Genomic DNA, 21,331 nt, shown 5'->3' with positions numbered 1-21,331 from the left:
TGTCTTTGCCATGCCTTTATTAATCTTATTTTGTTTGCTTATTGATATTAAAATATACTTTAATGCTCATCTATTATAAGTTAACTATGCTTTTTGCAACTACCGGATCTAAAGCGAGAACAATGCCTTATTACTTGTTAATTAATGGTTATTAAGGACCTTATTATAAAGCGTTACCAATGATCTTTTCCCACCGTTATTCATCCTTTAATTCTTGTTTCACCCTCACCTGCTAGTTTTTCAACACTACTACCACGCGCCCACGCTGGCGACCTCAAACAGCACGTTGGTGCTTCAGCAGATCAGTGAGATTCTGGAGAAGATGAACAACCAGACGGCCAACGTGACGGGAGGACACGCGTCAGTCTTTCTGCCCGAGTCTCTGGTGCTGACGACCAGAGAAAGACCCGTCCTCTGTCTGCTGCTGATGTTGGGCACTCTGTGGCTCGGCTACGCCCTCTACCTCATCAAGAGGAGGTACGTAGCCCGTTAGCCTGGCTAACACCAGATCACCGGCGTTACAGCAGTGAGCGGTAGTGCCGCTAGTAGCGGGGCTAGTAGCGGGGCTAGTAGCGGGGCTAGTAGCGGCGCTAGTAGCGGGGCTAGTAGCGGCGCTAGTAGCGGGGCTAGTAGCGGCGCCAGTAGTGGGGCTAGTGGCGGCGCTAGTGGCGGGGCTAGTAGCGGCTCTAGTGGCGGGGCTAGAGGCGGCGCTAGTGGCGGTCTAGTAGTAGCGCTAGTAGCGGCGCTTGCAGCGGGGCTAGTGGCAGCGCTAGTGGCGGCACTAGTAGCGGCGCTAGTCAAACGTTGTTCTACTTTTAAAATAAACTTTGCCGTCTACAGCTAAAGAGAGTTTCGCGTCGGCTGCAGCCATGTTGGATCCGTAAGAAAACTACAAAACTACAAGCTTCCGTCTGTCCAGTAGTACACGTCATCGTCTTGACGTCCCTCCCCGTTCTGTGATTGGATCCTAAAACAGGGATAAGAAACCTCTCTGGTTTCCAGACTGCCTGGAGGTTCGAAATGAAATTTGAGCACACAAGGCAGTCTGGGTAAACCCAGGCTAGTAGCCCGTTGCAGTCCCACTAGAAATGAGTGGGTATTAAAAATAGTGGCAATTGAACTGGTTGACTGGTTCAGACATTATAGACACCGAAAAATATTATCTTGATTGAAAGTTTTATACCTAATTATTATTATAAGTATAATGTGTCTTTCCAGCACTGCATGCAGCAGCTGTATATATTGTCTCATAACTCGTATGGATTTAGGAGAACCTGGGAAAGCGGGGACATTTACATCCCAGGAGTCGGGCACAAGGTTACAAATCATCCGCGGTGACTTTCAGCCTGCAGGATAATAATGTAACACATGAAGCAGATAAATGTGTGTGTTTCCACGTGTGACTCCGGGGAATCATTGTTCTTTCCCCTCCTCAACTTTCACTGCTCCACATTTCAAACTAAGAGAGGAACTACTGTAAATACAGTCGGGGAAACTCTCAGGATTTATTACATCAGAGTTGCACCACGTTGAGATATTTGTCGCTTCTTCTCCCCCGCAGCCCGTACCTGAACGCCAAAATCAGAGAGGTGGTGTCTGACTGCGCTCTGCCGATCTCCGTGGTGATATTCTCCTTCATCGGCTCCTACCTGTTCCTCGACATACAGCGTGAGTACAGATCTCTCAGATAAAACACCTGATAGAAGAGTACCCTATGGCAGCTGTTCTCAACCTTGGGGTCGGGACCCCAATTGGGGTCGCGAGATGATTTCTGGGGGTCGCCAAATCATTTTGGAAGTCAGCTCTGTCTCCACTGTGTTAAAGTGTTCATGTGTTTTAGTCTTTTTGGTCACTTAATGTCTTTTTTTGGTCATTTTGTGTTTTTTTTGTCATTTTGTGTTTTGTTTTTTTTGTCATTTTGTGTTTTGTTTTTTTTGTCATTTTGTGTCTTTTTTGGTAATTTTGTGTCTTTTTTTGGTCATTTTGTGGGGTTTTTTTTTGTCATTTTGTGTCTTTTTTGGTCATTTTGTGTCTTTTTTTGGTCATTTTGTGTCTTTTTTTGATAATTTTGTGGTCAAATTGTGTCTTTTTTGGTAATTTTGTTTCTTTTTGGGGTAATTTTGTGTCTTTTTTGGTCATTTTTTGTGTCTTTTTTTGGTCATTTATGTCTTTTTTTGGTCATTTTGTGTCTTTTTTTTGGTCATTTTGTGTCTTTTTTGGTCATTTTGTTTCTTTTTTGGGTGATCTGAACTGTCAAGAAAAACTGCGCAGATTTATGAGATTTAAAGTGGTGAATCTGCGAGAAAAAAGCTTTTTTTCTCGTAAATATTTTTCCACACAGATTTGCCACTTTAAATCTCTTAAATCTGCTACTTTTTTTCTTGTAGATTTTCCAATTTAATCTAGTAAATTTGTAACTTTTTTCCTCGAAATATTATTTTTTATTTTGGATATCCGCTGAAGTTACCGAATACGGTTCTTCGCCCGATAAAGGGTTAAAGTCACAACCTTGGCTCAGAGCAGCATTCACTGTTCATAAATCCTCCGTCGGAGGGAAAATAAGGTAGATATTTGCTTTCAGGGAGCTTTTCAGCACAGTGTGGGTCAAAGATTCCAGGTTAAACTCACAGTGAAGTCCCTATTCAGGCATTTCTTTTATAACACACTGTAAAACTCTCTGAGATATCAAATGTAATGTTTTCTATATGTCCAACGCTCCTTTCAGTTCCTCTGTTCAATGTCCACAATGGCCCCATCTTTAACTTCCCTCCGTTTGACAAGCTGTCAGGACTGAACACGCTGAGTGCCGTCGGGCTGGGCTTCCTCCTGGCGCTGCTCATCTTCATCGACCAGAACATCGTCATCTCGCTCACACACGTACCAGAACACAAGTAGGACCCAACTTCCAACCATGACGAGATATTAACCCTTAATAGGACACTCATTGAAATACTTGCGAATTCCAAATTTCAACTTTAGAGAATATTGGAGGATACTACATACAGCCAGAATGTGTAAAAAAACATACGAAAATAATATTTTGAGAAAAAAGTTTACGAGATTAAAGTGGCAAATCTACGAGAAAAAAATGCGCAGATTTATGAGATTTAAAGTGGTGAATCTGCGAGAAAAAAGTTGCTTTTTTCCCACTTTTTTCTCGTAAATCTGCGCCTTTTTCCGCACAGATTTGCCACTTTAAATCTCTTAAATCTGTGACTTTTTTTCTTGTAGATTTGCCACTTTAATCTAGTAAATTTGCAACTTTTTTCTCGAAAAAATTTCAACCCGAGAGAATATTGGAGGATATTACATACAGCCAGAATGTGTAAAAAAAACAAAACATACGGACCAGGGGAGGGGGGTAATTTTTTGAGAAAAAAGTTTACGAGATTAAAGCAGCAAATCTACGAGGAAAAAGTGTGCAGATTTTTTAGATTTAAAGTGGTGAATCTGCGAGAAAAAAGTTGTGTTTTTTCCACTTTTCTCTCGTAAATCTCCGACTTTTTCCGCGCAGATTTGCCACTTCAAATCTCTTAAATCTGCGACTTTTTTTCTTGTAGATTTGCCACTTTAATCTAGTAAATTTGCAACTTTTTTCTCGAAATATTACCTGAAGTTACCAAATATAGTTCTTTGCCTGATAAATGGTTAAACATGTGTTGTAACATGCATCATCTCGTATTAATGTACAAATCTGGAGGCCATGTTTCTTCTTGGGGTAATTTTTTGAAAAAAAAGTTTACGAGATTAAAGTGGCAAAGCTACGAGGAAAAAGTGTGCAGATTTTTGAGATTTAAAGTGGTGAATCTGCAGGGAAAAAAGTTGTGTTTTTTCCACTTTTTTTCTCGTAGATCTGCAACTTTTTACGCACAGATTTGCCACTTTAAATCTCTTGAATGTGCAACTCTTTTTCTTGTAGATTTGCCACTTTAATCTAGTTAATTTGCAACTTTTTTCTCGAAATATTACTTTACGAGATTAAAGTGGCAAATCTACGAGTAAAAAGTGTGCAGATTTATGAGATTTAAAGTGGTGAATCTGCGAGAAAAAAGTTGTATTTTTTCCACTTTTTTCTCGTAAATCTGCAACTTTTTTCGCACAGATTTGTCACTTTAAATCTCTTAAATCTGCAACTCTTTTTCTTGTAGATTTGCTACTTTAATCTTTTTTCTTGAAATATTCATCAAACGTCATCTGTCTGTGACGTAGCCTGATCTTTACTGATTGGCTAGAATAAATCCATGTGGTTCTAGGACCTAACAGAGAGACATGGGGACCCAGTTTAATATCCACTGAAGTTACCAAAAATAGTTCTTTGCCTGATTAATGGTTAAATGTTGCTGCTGTGTTTCATTGACCAACCACTTGACACTCTTGTATGTGTGACCGTCTGCACCAGGCTGCTAAAAGGCACGGCGTTCCACTGGGACCTGATGCTGACCGGCTTCATCAACATCCTCATGTCGTGCCTCGGGCTGCCGTGGATGCACGCCGCCTTCCCACATTCCTCGCTGCACGCCCGTCAGCTGGCCAAAGTGGAGCAGCACGTAGAGAACGGACACCTCTACACCACGTGAGTGAAGTTAAAACAAGGAGTAAAAACAAGACCTCCAGGCTGAAAACAGCAGCTTGTCTGAACCGTTTTAACTTTAGATTTAGAGGCTTTGGAGTTGTGCTGTGGGTTTAACCCAGAAGTTAAAAAAAAGTGTGTTTTTCAGTGTTCTACAGCTACAGTAGCTTGTTGAGAAGCCGTCAAATGAGGCTGTGTTATTTATATTTATTTATTATTGATTTATTAGTACTTATTATTGTTACTTAAAACAAACCTGAAATGGAATATGTTGTCTAACAGCACTATTAATGTCACATTTTTTATAAATGTTGTGGAGATGCAAAGAAAAAGGCAAAAGGTGTCGAGTTTATTCATTCAAAAATAAGAAATATCATAAACATAAATTGTCTACTAGTGCCGCTACTAGCCCCGCTACTAGCGCCCATAAAATCAGTGGATGTGTGTGGCAGAATGACATGAGGGGGAATAAAGCGTGAAAATAAATAATCTAGCAGAAAGCGAGAACTGGAGAAGCAAAGCAGCAGCAACACTCTCTCACAGACACACACACAACAAACATCCATCTCTGTTGCTCTACTACGTCATCTGGTATAACTGATCTGATTGGCTAAGAGCTACCTACAGACGCTTTGATAGACATTCTAAGCGTCCAATAAACGGCTCCGGAGGATCGTAAACCACACCCCCTCTATGGAGAAATGAACGGCTGGTTTCCAGACTAATCTCATTTGTGATTAGTCTGGTGTTAGCCAGGCTAGAAGATGCTGTAATTTAGAATCTGTGTCACTATTGTACATTAGAGAGTTATGGCTAATTTAACCCTTTTGATCCATATCCTTGAACAGGTCACATGTTTCTGTTAGAAGAACAAACTTAAAATTGTGATATTTTGTCAAAATCACTTTATTCTAATAGTGTAGTGCTGTGTTGTTTTCTTATCTTGTCATAAAAATAGTAATAGCAAATAGTTCAATATGGATAGCATGTGGAGACCCAATTGTATTGTTCCAATATTCATGAAACTTGTAGCCACTTGGAAAAGTGTTACTATACTATATACAGATTCCATTTAATTCTCATTAAAAAATGATAATAATAATCAGAGAAATTCGGCTCCGGAGGATCGTAAACCACACCTCCTCTACGGAGAAATGAACGGCTGGTTTCCAGACTAATCTCATTTGTGATTAGTCTGGTTAGCATTAGCCAGGCTAGCATTCCCCTTATTTAACCTATAATGGCCCTAAAACACTGTCAGTCATGTCCACACTAAGGCCATAACGTGATTTAGCCACAATATTCATGAATTAACCCATAAGAACCCATGGTGACACCCGTGTAACAAACATGTTAAATCTTCTATTTTTTCTTACCAGGCTAAGTTTAAACCCATTTAACAATCCTAATCCTTTAATATATTGTCCTGTATTGCATTTAACTTGTTCTGACCAAATTTCCTAAACAAATTAAAGTCACAATTTTGATATATGTTATGCAGATGTAAACAAAAAGACACATGGTTATTTGTATTTATTTATTATCGATGTATTATTATTATGCTACTTAAAAACAAATCTAAAAAAAAATGTGTTGTTAAACAGAACTAATAATGTCACAATTTTTATAGATCTTGTGGAGATGCAGAGAAAAAAGCTAATTTGTGTCTAGTTTTTTTAAATTTTAAAATACGAAATATTATAAACATAAATATTATAAACATAAATACTATGAACGCCCAATGTAACGTTTATGTCACATCACAGATCTTTGACATTTAGGGATAGGGTTTTTGAAAACACATCAGAAATGGTGGTATATCCCCCATAACTTTCCTTTAAGGAGAACTGGGTCTGGGTTCTTATGGGTTAAGACCAGTATTGTCCATGTTCTCTTGTCCTTTGTGTGAAACAGAATAGTGAGTGTGAAGGAGACTCGTCTGACCTCGCTGGCTGCCAACATCCTGATCGGCCTGTCGGCCTTCATGCTGCCCATTCCTCTGCAGTGGATCCCCAAACCCGTCCTCTACGGCCTCTTCCTCTACATCGCCGCCACTTCTCTGGATGGGAACCAGATGGTGGACCGCATGGCCCTGCTGCTGAAGGAACAGGTGAGCAGGAAGGACACTGTGGTTTGATTAGTTGATCTGTTTGTCTTCTTCTGTTTGTTCATTAAGCTTCACACGGTGGCAGCCCCCAAATGGTACATGTCTGAAAAAGTTTAATATCCAGACATAGATTAGCTGGAAGAGAAAGTTACAAAGCTTTATATAAGGTCCTTGTAACAACCATTAATTAACAAGTAATAAGGCCCTTGTAAGTCCTTACAAGATGCTTATTAACATTTTTTTACAAGATCCTTTCACATTATATCATATTATTCTGAGAAATTTTCATTTTGAATAAAAAATATTCCGTTTTTGGAAGGAACACATCAAATTTAAAGGTATAAATATGTAACTTTCCACATTAAAACAAGTAGAGTAGTAAACAAGTTAGTATGTGTTATATCTTATTGAGTTTATTGACAGCTTATTGATTTATTATTCACAGATAATGTTTATATCTTCTCAAACTTTTTAATTAAAACTATTAATAAATCTATTCAAAACCTATTACAATAAAGATGATGCCACAATAATCAGAGGATTGTGTCTGAAACCAAAATTATTCCAACTTTATGGGCGAGCGCGTATATCATAATGAATTCAATTATTTCATTTGTTATGACTTAGCAGAAGAAAATTACATATTGTTGTTTAAAAAAACTTCTTGTTTTAACGTTTGGTGTGAGTTTGTTGTTGTTAAAACTCTACTTTACTTATCATAACAGGGAAATAAATGTTGTAGGCAGGTGTATTTTGCATAAAATAAATGATCTGGTTATGCTTTATATTAAGGTCCTTGTAATAACCATTAATTAACAAGTAATGAGGCCCTTGTAAGTCCTTACAAGATGCTTATTAACATTATTGTGTGTTTATAAGCTTATATAAGTGTTAATAATGGCATTACAAACACCCATGACCCACCCATTATGTCTTTGCCATGCCTTTATTAATCTTATTTTGTTTGCTTATTGATATTAAAATATACTTTATTGCTCATCTATTATAAGTTAACTATAAGTTAACTATGCTTTTTGCAACTACCGGATCTAAAGCGAGAACAATGCCTTATTACTTGTTAATTAATGGTTATTAAGGACCTTATTATAAAGCGTTACCAATAATTCTGCTCAGTTTCTGGTTTCTAAGGAAAAGAAGAACACTTGTTGTTATCAGATGACAGGTTGCTGTTATAACAAAGCACTTCTACAACATGAAAAGTTAAAACATACACAGTTATCTTCTTAATGTGAGAAAAGTCTTATTTACAAGTCAGAATGTCGTTATGACATGAAACTGACGCGTTCTAACATGTGCTGAGTTTGTAAAATAAGCGGAAAGTTTCATAATACAGCAAGACACGGTGGTATATTGTTATTTCAAGAAAAATAAGAATAATTTGTATAAGTATAGTTTCACTGTCACAATGTCAGATTTTCTCTAAACGAATATTGTGGCCTAAATAATTCATGATAATTATATTATCACACTATCTACAGAACATTTGGCAAAATTAATCAGTCTAATTAATCTTTTAACTTGGAAAATTGTGCATTTTGTCTCTTCTTCTGGCAAATTAATTATGCTCAATATTTCAGTGTAGGAAAGTGGAGAGAAAGTGTAAAAAACCCTAAAAAGAATACATTTACCTAAAACACACTGAAAGCCAACCAAAAAAAGAGAAAATGGAAATAAACTGAAATCTTTTAAGAGGTTATTTACAAATTATTATGGTTACCTGCATTTTGCAACACACCTGATTGTAACGCCGCTATGAAATGTCAGCTAATGTTGTGACCACAATTTTGAGTTAGCATTGATACGCTAATGGCTACTCTTGTAGCTGTATCAAGCAGCGCCGCTAGCATCAGTTAGCCGCTAGCTTTCGCTAATGACCAAATTTCACCGCTTTCTCGCATTTCCCAACAAAGAAATAAGAGTTATCAGAACTATTGTCCCTTGTTGTGAACCCCAACTTAAAGATATCAGTAACAACAACTCACCAACTTGTTTTTGAGCAGACAACTGGCTTCCTTTGTATTTCTAACTTACATTATTGCCCTAAATGTCAGTAATTTATATTTCCAAGTTTTACCCACTTAAATCACTGTTTTAGGCCAAAAAATACAAGTTGGCTTTTTTGCAGTGTGGATCAGTTTGACAACTGTGGTGTGTCACTATAAAAAGAGTGTGGTGGCAGCAATACTCTGCTGTACAAATCAGAATTAATATGAGCATAAAGCTAAAATAAGATGCACACAGGGGAAAACTGGCCAACAACAAGGGTACTGTCATATAAAAATAGATATAAAAATAGTGCCTTTACACTTGTAAAATGTAATGTGCGCAGTAATATGCTGCCCACTGCTCCTTGCATGGTGTGTTCACTTGTGTGTAAAAAAATAAAAAGGATGGGTTAAATGCAGAGGTTGAATTTCCCCATTGTGGGATTAATAAAGTAATGTTCTTCTTTTTCTTCTTCTAATGCAGGGGGGTCAAACTCTGGCCCGCGCGAGCCAATATCAAATTATTATCTTATTATTGTACTATAAAAGCTGACCCGCCGGTATTATACGGCGCATTTACCGCTAATACTAGATTTATTATTGTTATTTTATTTTTAAATGTATTAACCTGCTGAAAAACGTTATTTTGATATTTAAATCAGAAGGATGCAAATAGAAAAGAGGCATAAGATTTTAAATTACTTTTTATTCAATAAATTAATGACATTGATGTGTTTTTTATTTGAAATTTGATTTTGCATGTCTGCACTATTTAGTTATATATTGTATGTATATAAGTGTTGCTGGTTCCATATTTAATGTTAAAGCAAAACATGTTTGGTATATATTAAAAGGTTTATTTGTTCAATGTTGGCCCGCGATTTTATTCAAGTTTTACATTTTGGCCCATTGTGTATTTGAGTTTGACACCCCTGTTCTAATGGATATTAGACGATCTACTTTTATGTTAGCATAAAAAAAGATAAATAAATTGTGATTTAAAAGGATTTTAACCCCTTCCTCTCCCCGTCTAGACCTCCTACCCTCCCACTCACTACATCCGCCGCGTGCCTCAGAGGAAAGTCCATTACTTCACGGCGGTGCAGATGATCCAGCTGATCATCCTGTGTGCCTTTGGGATGTATCCTCTGCCCTACATGAAGATGGTGTTCCCCCTCCTCATGATCCTGCTGGTTCCTGTCAGGTAAGACCACCCAGCAGGCCAACAGGGGGCAGAGCGGGACCAGGGAAACCTAAAACAGCTCCACACAGGGTTGACATTAGGACAAGGTTCACTGAGTTTACACATGAAGATCAGTTGACTGGTGAAAACATTTGGATAAAGTCTCCTGAGGCTCTGGAGGAGGTTTCTAAAGTCTGAGAACACAACAGGTGATATTGTCGGAGTAATTTCAGCTTGAGCTCGAAATCAGGGTTCTCTTTCAAAGAAATCCTTTTTCAACACCGCTCCAGGACTTTTCTCAGTACACAACACAGGAAAGCACATACTTACAGTCATATAATCTACCAGTAGGTCAAGTATTGACAGTTTCAACCCCAGTTTCAAACCTCCTTTTCTTTGATTCAAGGTTCATGATGAAGTGTCTCAGGTTCACTATCATGAAAGCTACATCCATCACTGTTAACCGTACAATAATATCATGTGGCATCCAGGGTGGGAATTTCAAGATGGCCTGCACTCTGGCCTTGATGCCCTGTGAAAAAATGTTCAAGTTATGGCTAAGGTGGCCTTTGCGCCCCTGTCAAAGTTCCAGTATAAACACAATGCTAGTGAGGCGTGGTGGGCTTATGGAATTATACAGCCATCCTAATGGTCAAACCCGACCCACTCTCAGTCCCTCCAGACATGCGCATCAACACATGGCTAATTTGAATATTCTAATGAGCCATGTGTTGATGCACAGCACAGGTAAGCTGTTTTGATATGTTGTGACTGAAGTATGTGGTAGTATTTGACAGAACTTAACATTTACGTTTTTATAGAAAGTACTATTGATAGGTTGTTACCATTGTATTAGCCTATTTAAAGTCGACTCCTTAAAGTTACATTTTTGCTGCCTGAAAACTAGCGATAGCTAGCTAGGTGGGATAGCGCTAACGTCTTCCCTAGCTCAGGGACAAGGGCTCCACATTTAGCTGATGTAGATTTCATCTCAGCAGGTTCCTTTTTATGGCAGGAGGAGGCATTTCTCTTTCCTTACTCTTAGATGAACTCAGGCAGGAGATTCATTTTGCCATCTTTTCAAAATATATGCATTTGCCATCTTTTCAAAACAGGTTCATTTGTCATTTTCCAAAAAGGTTATTTCTAATATATTTAATATATGTTTGTGCATTAATGTTTCTTGGTGAATGAGAATGTTAATATATTAATCTGAAAGGTAAAACCAGCGTAATTTAACCAAACGGCCTTTATGCCCTGTCATGTGGCCTTTGTGCCCTTAAAAAAATGTGAACGGGAAGGCCAAATGGCCTTGCCCCTAAAATGACGAAATTCCAAGCCTGGTGGCATCTTCTTTTACAAAGCCCACATCCCTCCAAGTTACACATATGCCCAGCCTTAGTTAATGATCTCCTACTGTCTTTCAGTTGATTAGAAAGTCTTCTTATGTCCTCTATCACATGCAGGACAGCTTAGGAGTATCTTAAACCCCAAATACTCCCGACCCACGACAAAGTTATGGTACTTTCAAGTCCCAATGTTTGGCCAGCGGCCTGTCAGACCTCTTGGAGCCGACTGGAGCTAAGACAGCTGAAGTGAAACTTGTGCAACAGGAAAGCTGGCTAGTTTAGGAACATGTCCTCAAGTGGTTGAATGTCAAATTAATTGATATTTTCATCCCAACTTAAACAAAAGCAAAACACTTCAGTAGTATGGTAATGTTTGTTGCTTGGCTCATTCATGCAATTTTTGTACGATGTTCTAAGAAATCCAAAACAAAACAAGGTACAATTTATATTAAGGTCCTTGTAATAACCATTTATTAACAAGTAATAAGGCCCTTGTAAGTCCTTACAAGATGCTTATTAACATTATTGTGTGTTTATAAGCTTATATAAGTGTTAATAATGGCATTACAAACACCCATGACCCACCCATTATGTCTTTGCCATGCCTTTATTAATCTTATTTTGTTTGCTTATTGATATTAAAATATACTTTATTGCTCATCTATTATAAGTTAACTATAAATTAACTATGCTTTTTGCAACTACCGGATCTAAAGCGAGAACAATGCCTTATTACTTGTTAATTAATGGTTATTAAGGACCTTATTATAAAGCGTTACCAATTAGTTTTATACAAACATTGACAATAAGAACACTGCGAAGGAAACTAACTCGCAAAAAAGACAAAATTCTCAGCAGACTTTTCTGTATTTCACTGTTTAAAAGCTGTCTCCATATTATAACTTGTCACTTGGGAATCAGAAGTATAAAATTCTATCTGTAAGTTAAAAAATAATAATGTAATGTATATTATGTAAAAACTTTTCGGTTTTGGCAGCCAAAGCCACATAACACAACATGTTCAAAACAAATAACTCTTTAACTTTAGTTTACAAAAAAAGTTTTCTTGTGTATTAAGCCTACTACTTGTGTGTGTGTGCAACAGTAGATTAGGACACATAGATTATTTCAAGGATATTTAGTCATTTTAACCAATTTCCAGGTGATTCCATGATTGGAAACCTACTCTCTAAATGTTGAAGGACGTATTCTGTTGCATGCAAATCTTTAAAAGAAAACCTTAGAAGCTGGGGGTTGGGAGTTCAAAGACTTTTGTAAAGCTGTTTGACTGAAAGATTTATACGTTTACCTCCTATTTCATATCCAACACATGTAACCGCTGAGTCTCATCTGGTCTCTCTGTGTGTTTTATCTCAGGACCAGCCTGCTTCCCCGAGTCATCGAAGCCAAATATCTGGACATCATGGACGCTCAGCACATGTAGAGCAACAGAGAGCACATAATGAAGGGAAACAGACTCAGAACTCAATGGTTGAAATGCTTTTGGACTATATTTTGGACGTGAACACTCTGCTCTTCACCCGCCGACCCCTCAGGAGCTCTCCGTCATGCATTTACCACCAATGCATCACTTTAATATCTAACATTCCTGCATCTTTATTGTATTCAACAATATAGTCATGAAGGAGTTTCTTCACACAGCTGGAGTTTATGTCAGACACTTTTTGTGATATTTAAAAAAATGTTAATTTCATTTAATTTCAGCATGATGTTGTTGTAATAGAGAGCTGCCTGGTCTGTGTCTGACTGGCTTCAGTGTTTTTACACATATTTTAAAATCACTTAGCCAAGTGAGGAGGAATTCCTCGCAGTTAAAAGATGCAGAGTGAAGCGTCGCCTCACACTGATAAAGCTGAAATCATAAAGTATCATAACATACTGTACGTGTTCCAGATGTGAAAAAACATCTGTTTTCTTCCTGAAGAGACACAAAACATTATAAAGTATTTTAGTAAACAGGTAATTTGTTCTGTGCATTGTAATGTTTGGATGAAATCAAGCTGTTGTTACACAATTAAACACTTAAAAGGAAGTGAGTGTTTTATTATACTTCAATATTAAAAGCAAAATACTTAAAATGCAAACTTCAAACTCCCACTAGGGGTCACCAAAGCTTCACAGGGGGTCACAAGGCCTTCGACCTTAAATAGAAAAATAAAGTCCTCCTATATCTCAGCAGTTCTCCCTGAAGTTTTAATTATTATTCAAGATAAAGAGGCATATATATATAGATATATATATAGGCTGTATTCACTGCTAAACAACCTCGTCCTGTGTTAGAAAAGTACGCAGTTAAAACAGAAAAGCGTCAGAAGGGGAAAGAAGCAAAAGAAGAAGTCTATGAAATATGTATGATTGTTAAAAACAAAAACAAAAAACTACAATACAGAGAAAATTTAATTAAAAGTTCCTAAGAAATAACAAGAGAACAAATCTCTGAAGCGACATTCACAGGAAATTATCTGCAAAAATTATTCAAATTGCTTGTTTTACACAAACATCCTGCAGCTATTTGCTCACTGTTTGCTTTAATTGTTTATCAGTTGTTGTTATTTTAGCACAACATTTCAATTTTTACACTTTTATTTTACCTTTCATAACTACGGGCTCAGAACGAAATAACTCTTTGATTTCTTAAAAGAAATCATAAGAAATTAGAGACATTTTTACTGGAAAATGTAACCTGTAAATCATAATATGATGAGCAATAAAACATTAAATGGAGTCAATATTCAGTCTCAAATTGATAAGTTAGCACACTAAGTTGTTTCTCTTTATGAACCTGCAGCTAATGCTAATGTTCTCCAATATCGAGAATGCAGAAAGCTTCTTCAACTGGACAACAAGCTCATAATTAACCATTTTACCAAACATTTCTATTGTTGCCTTGCACTAAGCATCATGAATAATACACTGTAATATGTTTCTAAAAGACATTAATCAGTTTTACAAAATAAATTATCATCATCATCACCTCACCGCTGCCTCCCAAGGAAACCACTAGAATATAATATGAAAGATCCATGAAATACACTACTGGTCAAAAGTTTTAGAACACACCAACTTTTCCAGAATTTAATTGAAAATGATGCAGTTTAATGTCTCAGTGTACTCTGAAATTAATGCACATTTGCAACATTTAAAATTCTTGATTGAGCATGATAGTGTTTTGAAAGTAAAAAAAAGATTCAAAATCACATTTTATGTTGGACTAAAGGACTAAAAAAAGACACAAAATGACCAAAAAAAGACACAAAATGACAAAAAAAGACACCAAAAGACACAAAATGACAAAAAAAAGAAACAAAATGACCAAAAAAAGACACAAAATGACCAAAAAAAACACCAAAAGACACAAAATGACCAAAAAAAGACACCAAAAGACACAAAATGACAAAAAAAGACACCAAAAAAAGACACAAAATGACCAAAAAAAGACACAAAATGACCAAAAAAAGACACCAAAAGACACAAAATGACTAAAGAAAGACACAAAATGACAAAAAAAGACACCAAAAGATACAAAATGACTAAAGAAAGACACAAAATGACAAAAAAAGACACCAAAAGACACAAAATGGCTAAAAAAAGACACAAAATGACAAAAAAGACAACAAAAGACACAAAATGACTAAAAAAAGACACAAAATGACAAAAAAGACAACAAAAGACACAAAATGGCTAAAAAAAAAAGACACAAAATGACAAAAAAAGACACAAAATGACAAAAAAAGACACCAAAAGACACAAAATGACCAAAAAAAGACACAAAATGACAAAGAAAGACACCAAAAGACACAAAATGACTTAAAAAAGACACAAAATGACCAAAAAAAGACACAAAATGACTTCCAAAGACATGAAAAGAATTCAAAAATGGACAAAATAGCCCAAGACTCCATAGAGTTAAGTTGTTAACCCATTTCTTGTTCCCTGAAAAAGGCCTACTTGTATAATTCTGAAATGTACATTATTTTCCAGTTTTGGTTAAGCTTACCTTTTTTTATTTACCTCTGGCAGTTCACCACTTACCTTTGGACCCTTTCAAGCTGTTCATTTGACTTGAACTGCTTGAATTTCAATAAAAAACTGGAAAAATTGGGGTGTTCTGACCAGTAGTGTATGTCAGTTTACTCACTGATAAAAAAGGTTTCTCTTAGGGAAAAATGAACCTCAGCAGTGTAGGAAACAGAAGATAACCTCCTCAAATACCATCAGCTGGGAGTGCTGAATGTGTCCAGTAGATGGCAGTAGAAGCTCATCTTCAGGACAGTTTGAGAGGCTTTGCTGCTGATAGATGTGTATAAAAAATAGGCAGATTCATCCCATCCTGTTTATGAAACTGATAATAAAGTGGAGATTGGACATAAAGCATAAGAAGTTTCCCCAAAATCCACCACTTTTAGATCTTTGTCCGATTATTTTGTTTCATCTGTTTCTTCCTGTAAAATCACTTTTTTTTAAAACCAACAAACACATTTTAAATGCATTTTTCTGCCTCAAAATTGTTATTCCTCCATTAATGCATCAACTGCTCCATCATGAATGTTTTCCAGGCATTAACCATCTATTCTGAGTGCCCTGATTATGTTTTCAGCTGTTAAAGCTCCTATTCACACTGTGGTACAATGAAGAAGTGAACGCAATTATCATCAGTGGCTACGTGGCTCAAACTATAATCATGGATGCAGCAGAAGAAAACAGTTTGTTGCTATTGTTGGACATTCAAAAAACTGCAATGAAAGAAATAATTCACCCTTAAAATGACCACTTACATAAATTACTCACCCGCTGTTAGCTTGAATTCTTGAAGAAACGTTGTTTTCCTCATATTCCCATATGCCACTGAAAGAAGAATCCATAAACTCCAGATGAAAGAAGAACTGAATGACTTCCTTGGTTCTGTCATCAACACCTGGGAAAAATTCTTGACTCCCAATTTGATACCACAATGAAAAACATGAACAATAAATCAAATTTAATTCTCTCATTGAACTCCAATGAGTAAAAGAATAAATACCTGGATGACAATAATTTATTGTACCTGATTTTCTCTAGTTCTTCATTCTTCCTGACCGCCACAGTTGATTGTCATTATTATTATTATTATTATATATAATATATAATTAATATTATTCTAATATATTATTATTTTCCTCTCCTTTATTTCTATTTCTATTATTCTTTCTTTCTTTCTTTCTTTCTTTCTTTCTTTCTTTCTTTCTTATTCTAATATATTATTATTTTCCTCTCCTTTATTTCTATTTCTATTTCTATTATTATTATTATTATTATATTATTATTTTTCTCTTTCTTTCTTTCTTTCTTTCTTTCTTTCTTTCTTTCTTTCTTTCTTTCTTTCTTTCTGTCCACTAATGTGTTGCTCCTGCTACCACCAACAGCTGCTCCATTTCCAATAAACTTTTCCATTAAAGCGAATTTTTAAATGTCGCATTTAAGTAAATATGAATGAGAGATGCTTCCATCAGCTGGTTTAGAGCGAATAAACAAAGCTGCAGTAGCGTCCTTTGGTCAGAAGATGGCAGCAGGTTCCTGTTATCGGCTGATCTGTCAGTAAACAGTAACAGAAATAGAGAGAAACAAAAACAACAAAAAAAAAGCTGCTGATTTGACAACTTTGGCCACCCACGGGAGAAAACGGAGAGAAATCTTCAGGAATTTGATTCAATTGGACAACTCATGATTGTTCTTTCATGTCAGTCGAGCAGAAACAGCTGATCAGTCCTGTGAGTTAAAATCATTTCCATCGGGGCGTCCCGGTGGCTCACACTGGGAGAGCAGGTACCATTAAGGCTGGGTCCTGGCTGCGGCGGACCCGGGTTGGAATCCATGAAAAATTCTCTTTTTTTTTTCCATCTCTTCAAAAATCACCTGAAATGAGCGAACAAATCTTCATATATCCTGACCTCATGAGGGCAGAAATCCTTTTATTTCTGGCGCCATCTGCTGTAACCCTCCAACACTGCAGCTCCAGGTAAACTGCATCGTACCACAGGTGTATGCTGCCGTTTGACCCCGGTTTATTACGGCAGGGGTTCTTAACCTTTTTGAGTTATAACCCACATTAACCAGGTTGGTGATTAATTTACACAAGAGAGAGAGAGAGAGAGAGAGAGAGAGAGAGAGAGAGAGTGACACACAGTTGTTGTTGTTGTTTGTTTTGTTTTTATTTTTTCTTTCTTCTTCTTTGCTGGGACGGTTAGATTGTATGAATGATAGATTGATTGTAATTCAATGATTGTAAATATTGCTTATTGTTATTAGTTTTTCTTTTCTTAATTCCTTCAACCCATTGAAGCCTGGAAAGCGGATACGTCGTTTTGTAGTATTTGTATAAGCTCTCCAATACTTTGAATTTAATTTCTATCTGCTACAGAGGCTGAAAAATCTATTATTTAGTAGAAGCATTGACACTTCTGTTGAATTTCTAGAAAAACTTCAGGTTTTAGGGGCTGATTTTAAAATCGCCCAGAGGTTTTACAGGCGTTTTAGGCGTCAATGGGTTAAAATGAATGATAGAATTATAATAATTTATTGTAAATATTGCTTTCCTTACTGCTATCTTTTTTTTTCTTGCTTTGGCAATATGTACAGTGTTACGTCATGGCAATAGAGCCAATTTAATTGAGAGAGAGAGAGAGAGACTCCCTTCTTCATTTGTGACGACATTTTTTTTTCAGTTTGAGCAGCCAGCTCTTTGCTGCTGTTAGGATTTTTGATGCATTCTGTGTTTTTCTCTCCCTGACCTGCAGGACCTCCTGATGTACAAGTGAAGCGTTGAATAGAACATATAAAGCTACTAAACTCACACAGAAATGCATGTTTTTATTGCTTTTCTGTCTAACCATCTGGCGACCCCCCAGAAATGATCTCCCTAGGATTAAAACCACCACCCTGCCGTACCTGCAGTGCTAGAGAAAAATGAGTACCGCCAATTTTTCAGAATATAGACATCAGTTGTGTACCGTAGTGTCAATATTCATTAAGATTCAACACATAGTGTAAAAAACTACAAAATCTGCCTGATCCCTGCATCCGTATCATGTGCACCTTTATTAGCCAACACAGAAAGAAGAAGGAAATATAAGAATTTATTTCACATGATCGTATAAAACCAAGAAGAGGCAAAACAAAACAGAAAACCAGAGAGTTTTGAGGTTGGAAGTCGACCCTGTTGACCTTCCTGTGTAGCCCTTTGGTCCAGGTCCGCCAGCACGGTGAGCCGACTGGAGCTCCAGTATAAAAATAAAACCAATCCCACCGCTCCCCTGAGATTGGCTCTCTGAAGGGTCCTTTAATTGAATCCCATGAGTAAAAAAAAATGAGAGTGAGAGATGACTTTCACTATAGAGTTACATCCATCCGGCTCTTGTTCACCGTAGAGATGTTGCCGATTAATTTTCCATCACAAAAACCTGTAATATTTATCTCACAGAACACCTCTTCCTGATCTGAGATCCACATTGAATAATTTGTGTTTTTGTCTTTGCAGGTGGAGTCCAGCGTCTTCCTCCACATTATTAGAGTCTCCGTCATGTACCTGTCCTGTTTTTTATGTCCCAGAAGTGTCTCCAGCAGAGTCCTATGTGCTCTTGATGCCCTGGAAGCCGCAGAAGTTCCAGCGTTTCTCCAGACTGGCTCCGACGCCGGTCAGCTCCTGTCTGAAGGTGCAGGGCAGCCGGGAGAGAAGAGCCTCCACCTCACTGGTGTTAATCTGCACAAAGACACAGATACACAGGTAGAGAGTCAGGCTACGTTTACACGAGGACGGTCTGAACAGAAGACGCAAAAGTGGCGTCTCGTCTTCACTTTTTATTCCTCGTTTAGACGAGCGTTTTCAGGAGGAAATCTGCTGCATACGGTGACGCAAAAGTGTGTGAAATGTGATTGTATGCAGCCAGGCGGCATCACTTAAAGCCATAAGAGCATCTTTGGGCATGCAGAAGTTTTCACACCACACATTTTCATCAGCTACTCCTTCCACAAAGTTCTCCTCCATCACTAGATCTCCCAGGTCTCGTTCACAGCCGTCTGGCTGGTTTTGGCCATTTTGCATCTTTTTGTGGTCAATTTGTGTCTTTCTTTGGTTATTTTGCATCTTTTTTTGCATCTTTTGCATCTTTTTGTGGTCAATTTGTGTCTTTCTTTGGTTATTTTGCATCTTTTTTTGCATCTTTTGCATCTTTTTGTGGTCAATTTGTGTCTTTCTTTGGTTATTTTGCATCTTTTTTTGCATATTTTGCATCTTTTTGTGGTCAATTTTTGTCTTTGGCCATTTTGTGTATTTTTTTCATCATTTTGTGTCTTTTTCCGTTATTTTTTATGTCTTTTTTTGGCTTTTTTGCATCTTTTTTTTGTCCATTTGTGTCTTTTTGTGGTCAATTTGTGTCTTTTTTTGTCATTTTGTGTCTTTTTTTGTCCATTACTCCTCCTTCCACAAAGTTCTCCACCATCACTAGATCTCCCAGGTCTCCTCCAAAGCCGTCTGGCTGGTTTTTGGCCATTTTGCATCTTTTTGTGGTCAATTTCTGTCTTTCTTTGGTTATTTTGCATCTTTCTTGGTCATTTAGTGTCTTTTTTTGGCTATTTTGCATCTTTTTTTTGTCCATTTGTGTCTTTTTTGTCAATTTGTGCCTTTTTTTTGGCCATTACTCCTCCTTCCACAAAGTTCTCCTCCATCACTAGATCTCCCAGGTCTCGTTCACAGCCGTCTGGCTCCTCCCACCAATCGCTGCATCCAGAATGTGATGGAGGTAATTCCAGATCCTTCTCTGTTCACTAATACTATCTGTACATATCCGGGACATTTGGTGGAAAGACTCCTGTAAGTTTATTAGAGCTGCCAGAGCAGCTTGAAGGTCCCACCATGGAAATAATCCCACGTTTCTTTATTTCCTGTACTGGAGCATGTATGTGACGTAAACACATACGTGACGTGAGCAGATCAGATCAGAGTTTTGTGTCTTGTCAGTGTAGACGACACGCTATGGAGGAGAGGATTACACTTTTACACTCTGGAGGGTGGTTTCAGATTTTTGCGTTTTTAAGCCCCCAAAAACACCGTCACCGTCTAAACCATGGGTCTCAAACTCGCGGCCCGCGGGCCAATTGCGGCCCTTGTGACGATATTTTGTGGCCCCCACCTTGATATGAAAGTTTAATGTGAGTTTATATGAATGGCACTTTACCGTGTCGTGTGTGGAAGGCCCCTTTAATTACTTTTTTTGGTACTTTTTTGTCCTTTTTTTTGGGTAATTTTGTGTCTTTTTGTAATAATTGTATGTCTTTTTTGGGTCATTTTGTGTCTTTTTTAGTAATTTTGTCTTATTTTGGTCATTTTGTGTCTTTTTTTTAAGTAATTTAGTTTTAGTCTCTTTCTGTTGTTGTAATTTTGTGTCTTTTTTTGGTCATTTTGATACTGCCTCCAGCGGCCCCCAGGTAATTTGAGTTTGAGACCCCTGGTCTAAACGAAAGGCACTTCCCATAAAATATTTTGTGGTTTTTACCCGCGAGCATCCTCGTGTAAACGGGGCCTCAGACGCCACATAAAAAAAAGCCCACAGATGATCTCACACCTCCACTATTCACACCTCTGCTCTTCATTTTCATCATGCTCTCACTCTCTCCTCGCACCTTCACTTAAACTACATGGAAAGGGCAAGACAATATGAGCTGTGTGACAGGATTACTGCTGCTGGCTGAGGAGAAGCACAGAGGTGACAGCACAGACAGAAATCCACCGTGGACGAGCCACACTGTCTTGCATTAATAACAAGGTTGTTCTGGCCTGTGCTGGTGTCAGGATGCATTAAGGTCCATCATGGAGATAGGGCCTGCTGTATCATTATAGACATGGTGTGTGTGTGTGTGAGCCAGCAGATAAGCAGAGAGGATTGGACTTGTTGTCAGTGAGTCCAGCCAGCGGTATTGACTAAACTCTGTGTGCTGCCTGCTGCTGGAGTCAGTGTTGAAACAACAGATTTACAGGCAAACAGCTGCACAAAAACATGCAGCACCATCATGTAGAGAAGGACTCGTCTGCACATGAGCAGGGTTCTTAAAAACAAAGCTTTT

The 21,331-nt window shown here is 37.5% G+C and overlaps 2 protein-coding genes across 2 annotated transcripts in view; one reads left to right on the top strand and one right to left on the bottom strand.

Annotated features, from left to right (window-relative positions):
- LOC131981617 (solute carrier family 4 member 11-like) overlaps positions 1-13,268 on the top strand; it is a 41,900-nt gene extending 28,632 nt beyond the window's left edge. Inside the window, exons 14-20 of the mRNA XM_059346000.1 lie at positions 237-477; positions 1,562-1,668; positions 2,726-2,891; positions 4,400-4,573; positions 6,485-6,680; positions 9,718-9,887; positions 12,593-13,268. Coding sequence (XP_059201983.1) covers positions 237-477; positions 1,562-1,668; positions 2,726-2,891; positions 4,400-4,573; positions 6,485-6,680; positions 9,718-9,887; positions 12,593-12,659 — 1,121 coding nt within the window. The 3' untranslated portion in view covers positions 12,660-13,268. The remainder of the gene's footprint in view (positions 1-236; positions 478-1,561; positions 1,669-2,725; positions 2,892-4,399; positions 4,574-6,484; positions 6,681-9,717; positions 9,888-12,592) is intronic.
- Positions 13,269-18,335: 5,067 nt separating this feature from the next.
- LOC131981619 (ecto-NOX disulfide-thiol exchanger 2-like) overlaps positions 18,336-21,331 on the bottom strand; it is a 331,480-nt gene continuing 328,484 nt past the window's right edge. Inside the window, exon 16 of the mRNA XM_059346003.1 lies at positions 18,336-18,971. Coding sequence (XP_059201986.1) covers positions 18,840-18,971 — 132 coding nt within the window. The 3' untranslated portion in view covers positions 18,336-18,839. The remainder of the gene's footprint in view (positions 18,972-21,331) is intronic.

This window comes from Centropristis striata, chromosome 12 (assembly GCF_030273125.1).
Source record: "Centropristis striata isolate RG_2023a ecotype Rhode Island chromosome 12, C.striata_1.0, whole genome shotgun sequence".
NCBI lineage: Eukaryota > Metazoa > Chordata > Actinopteri > Perciformes > Serranidae > Centropristis > Centropristis striata.
Note: the sequence above shows the minus strand (reverse complement) of the source record. Positions and strands in the feature narration are given on the sequence as shown.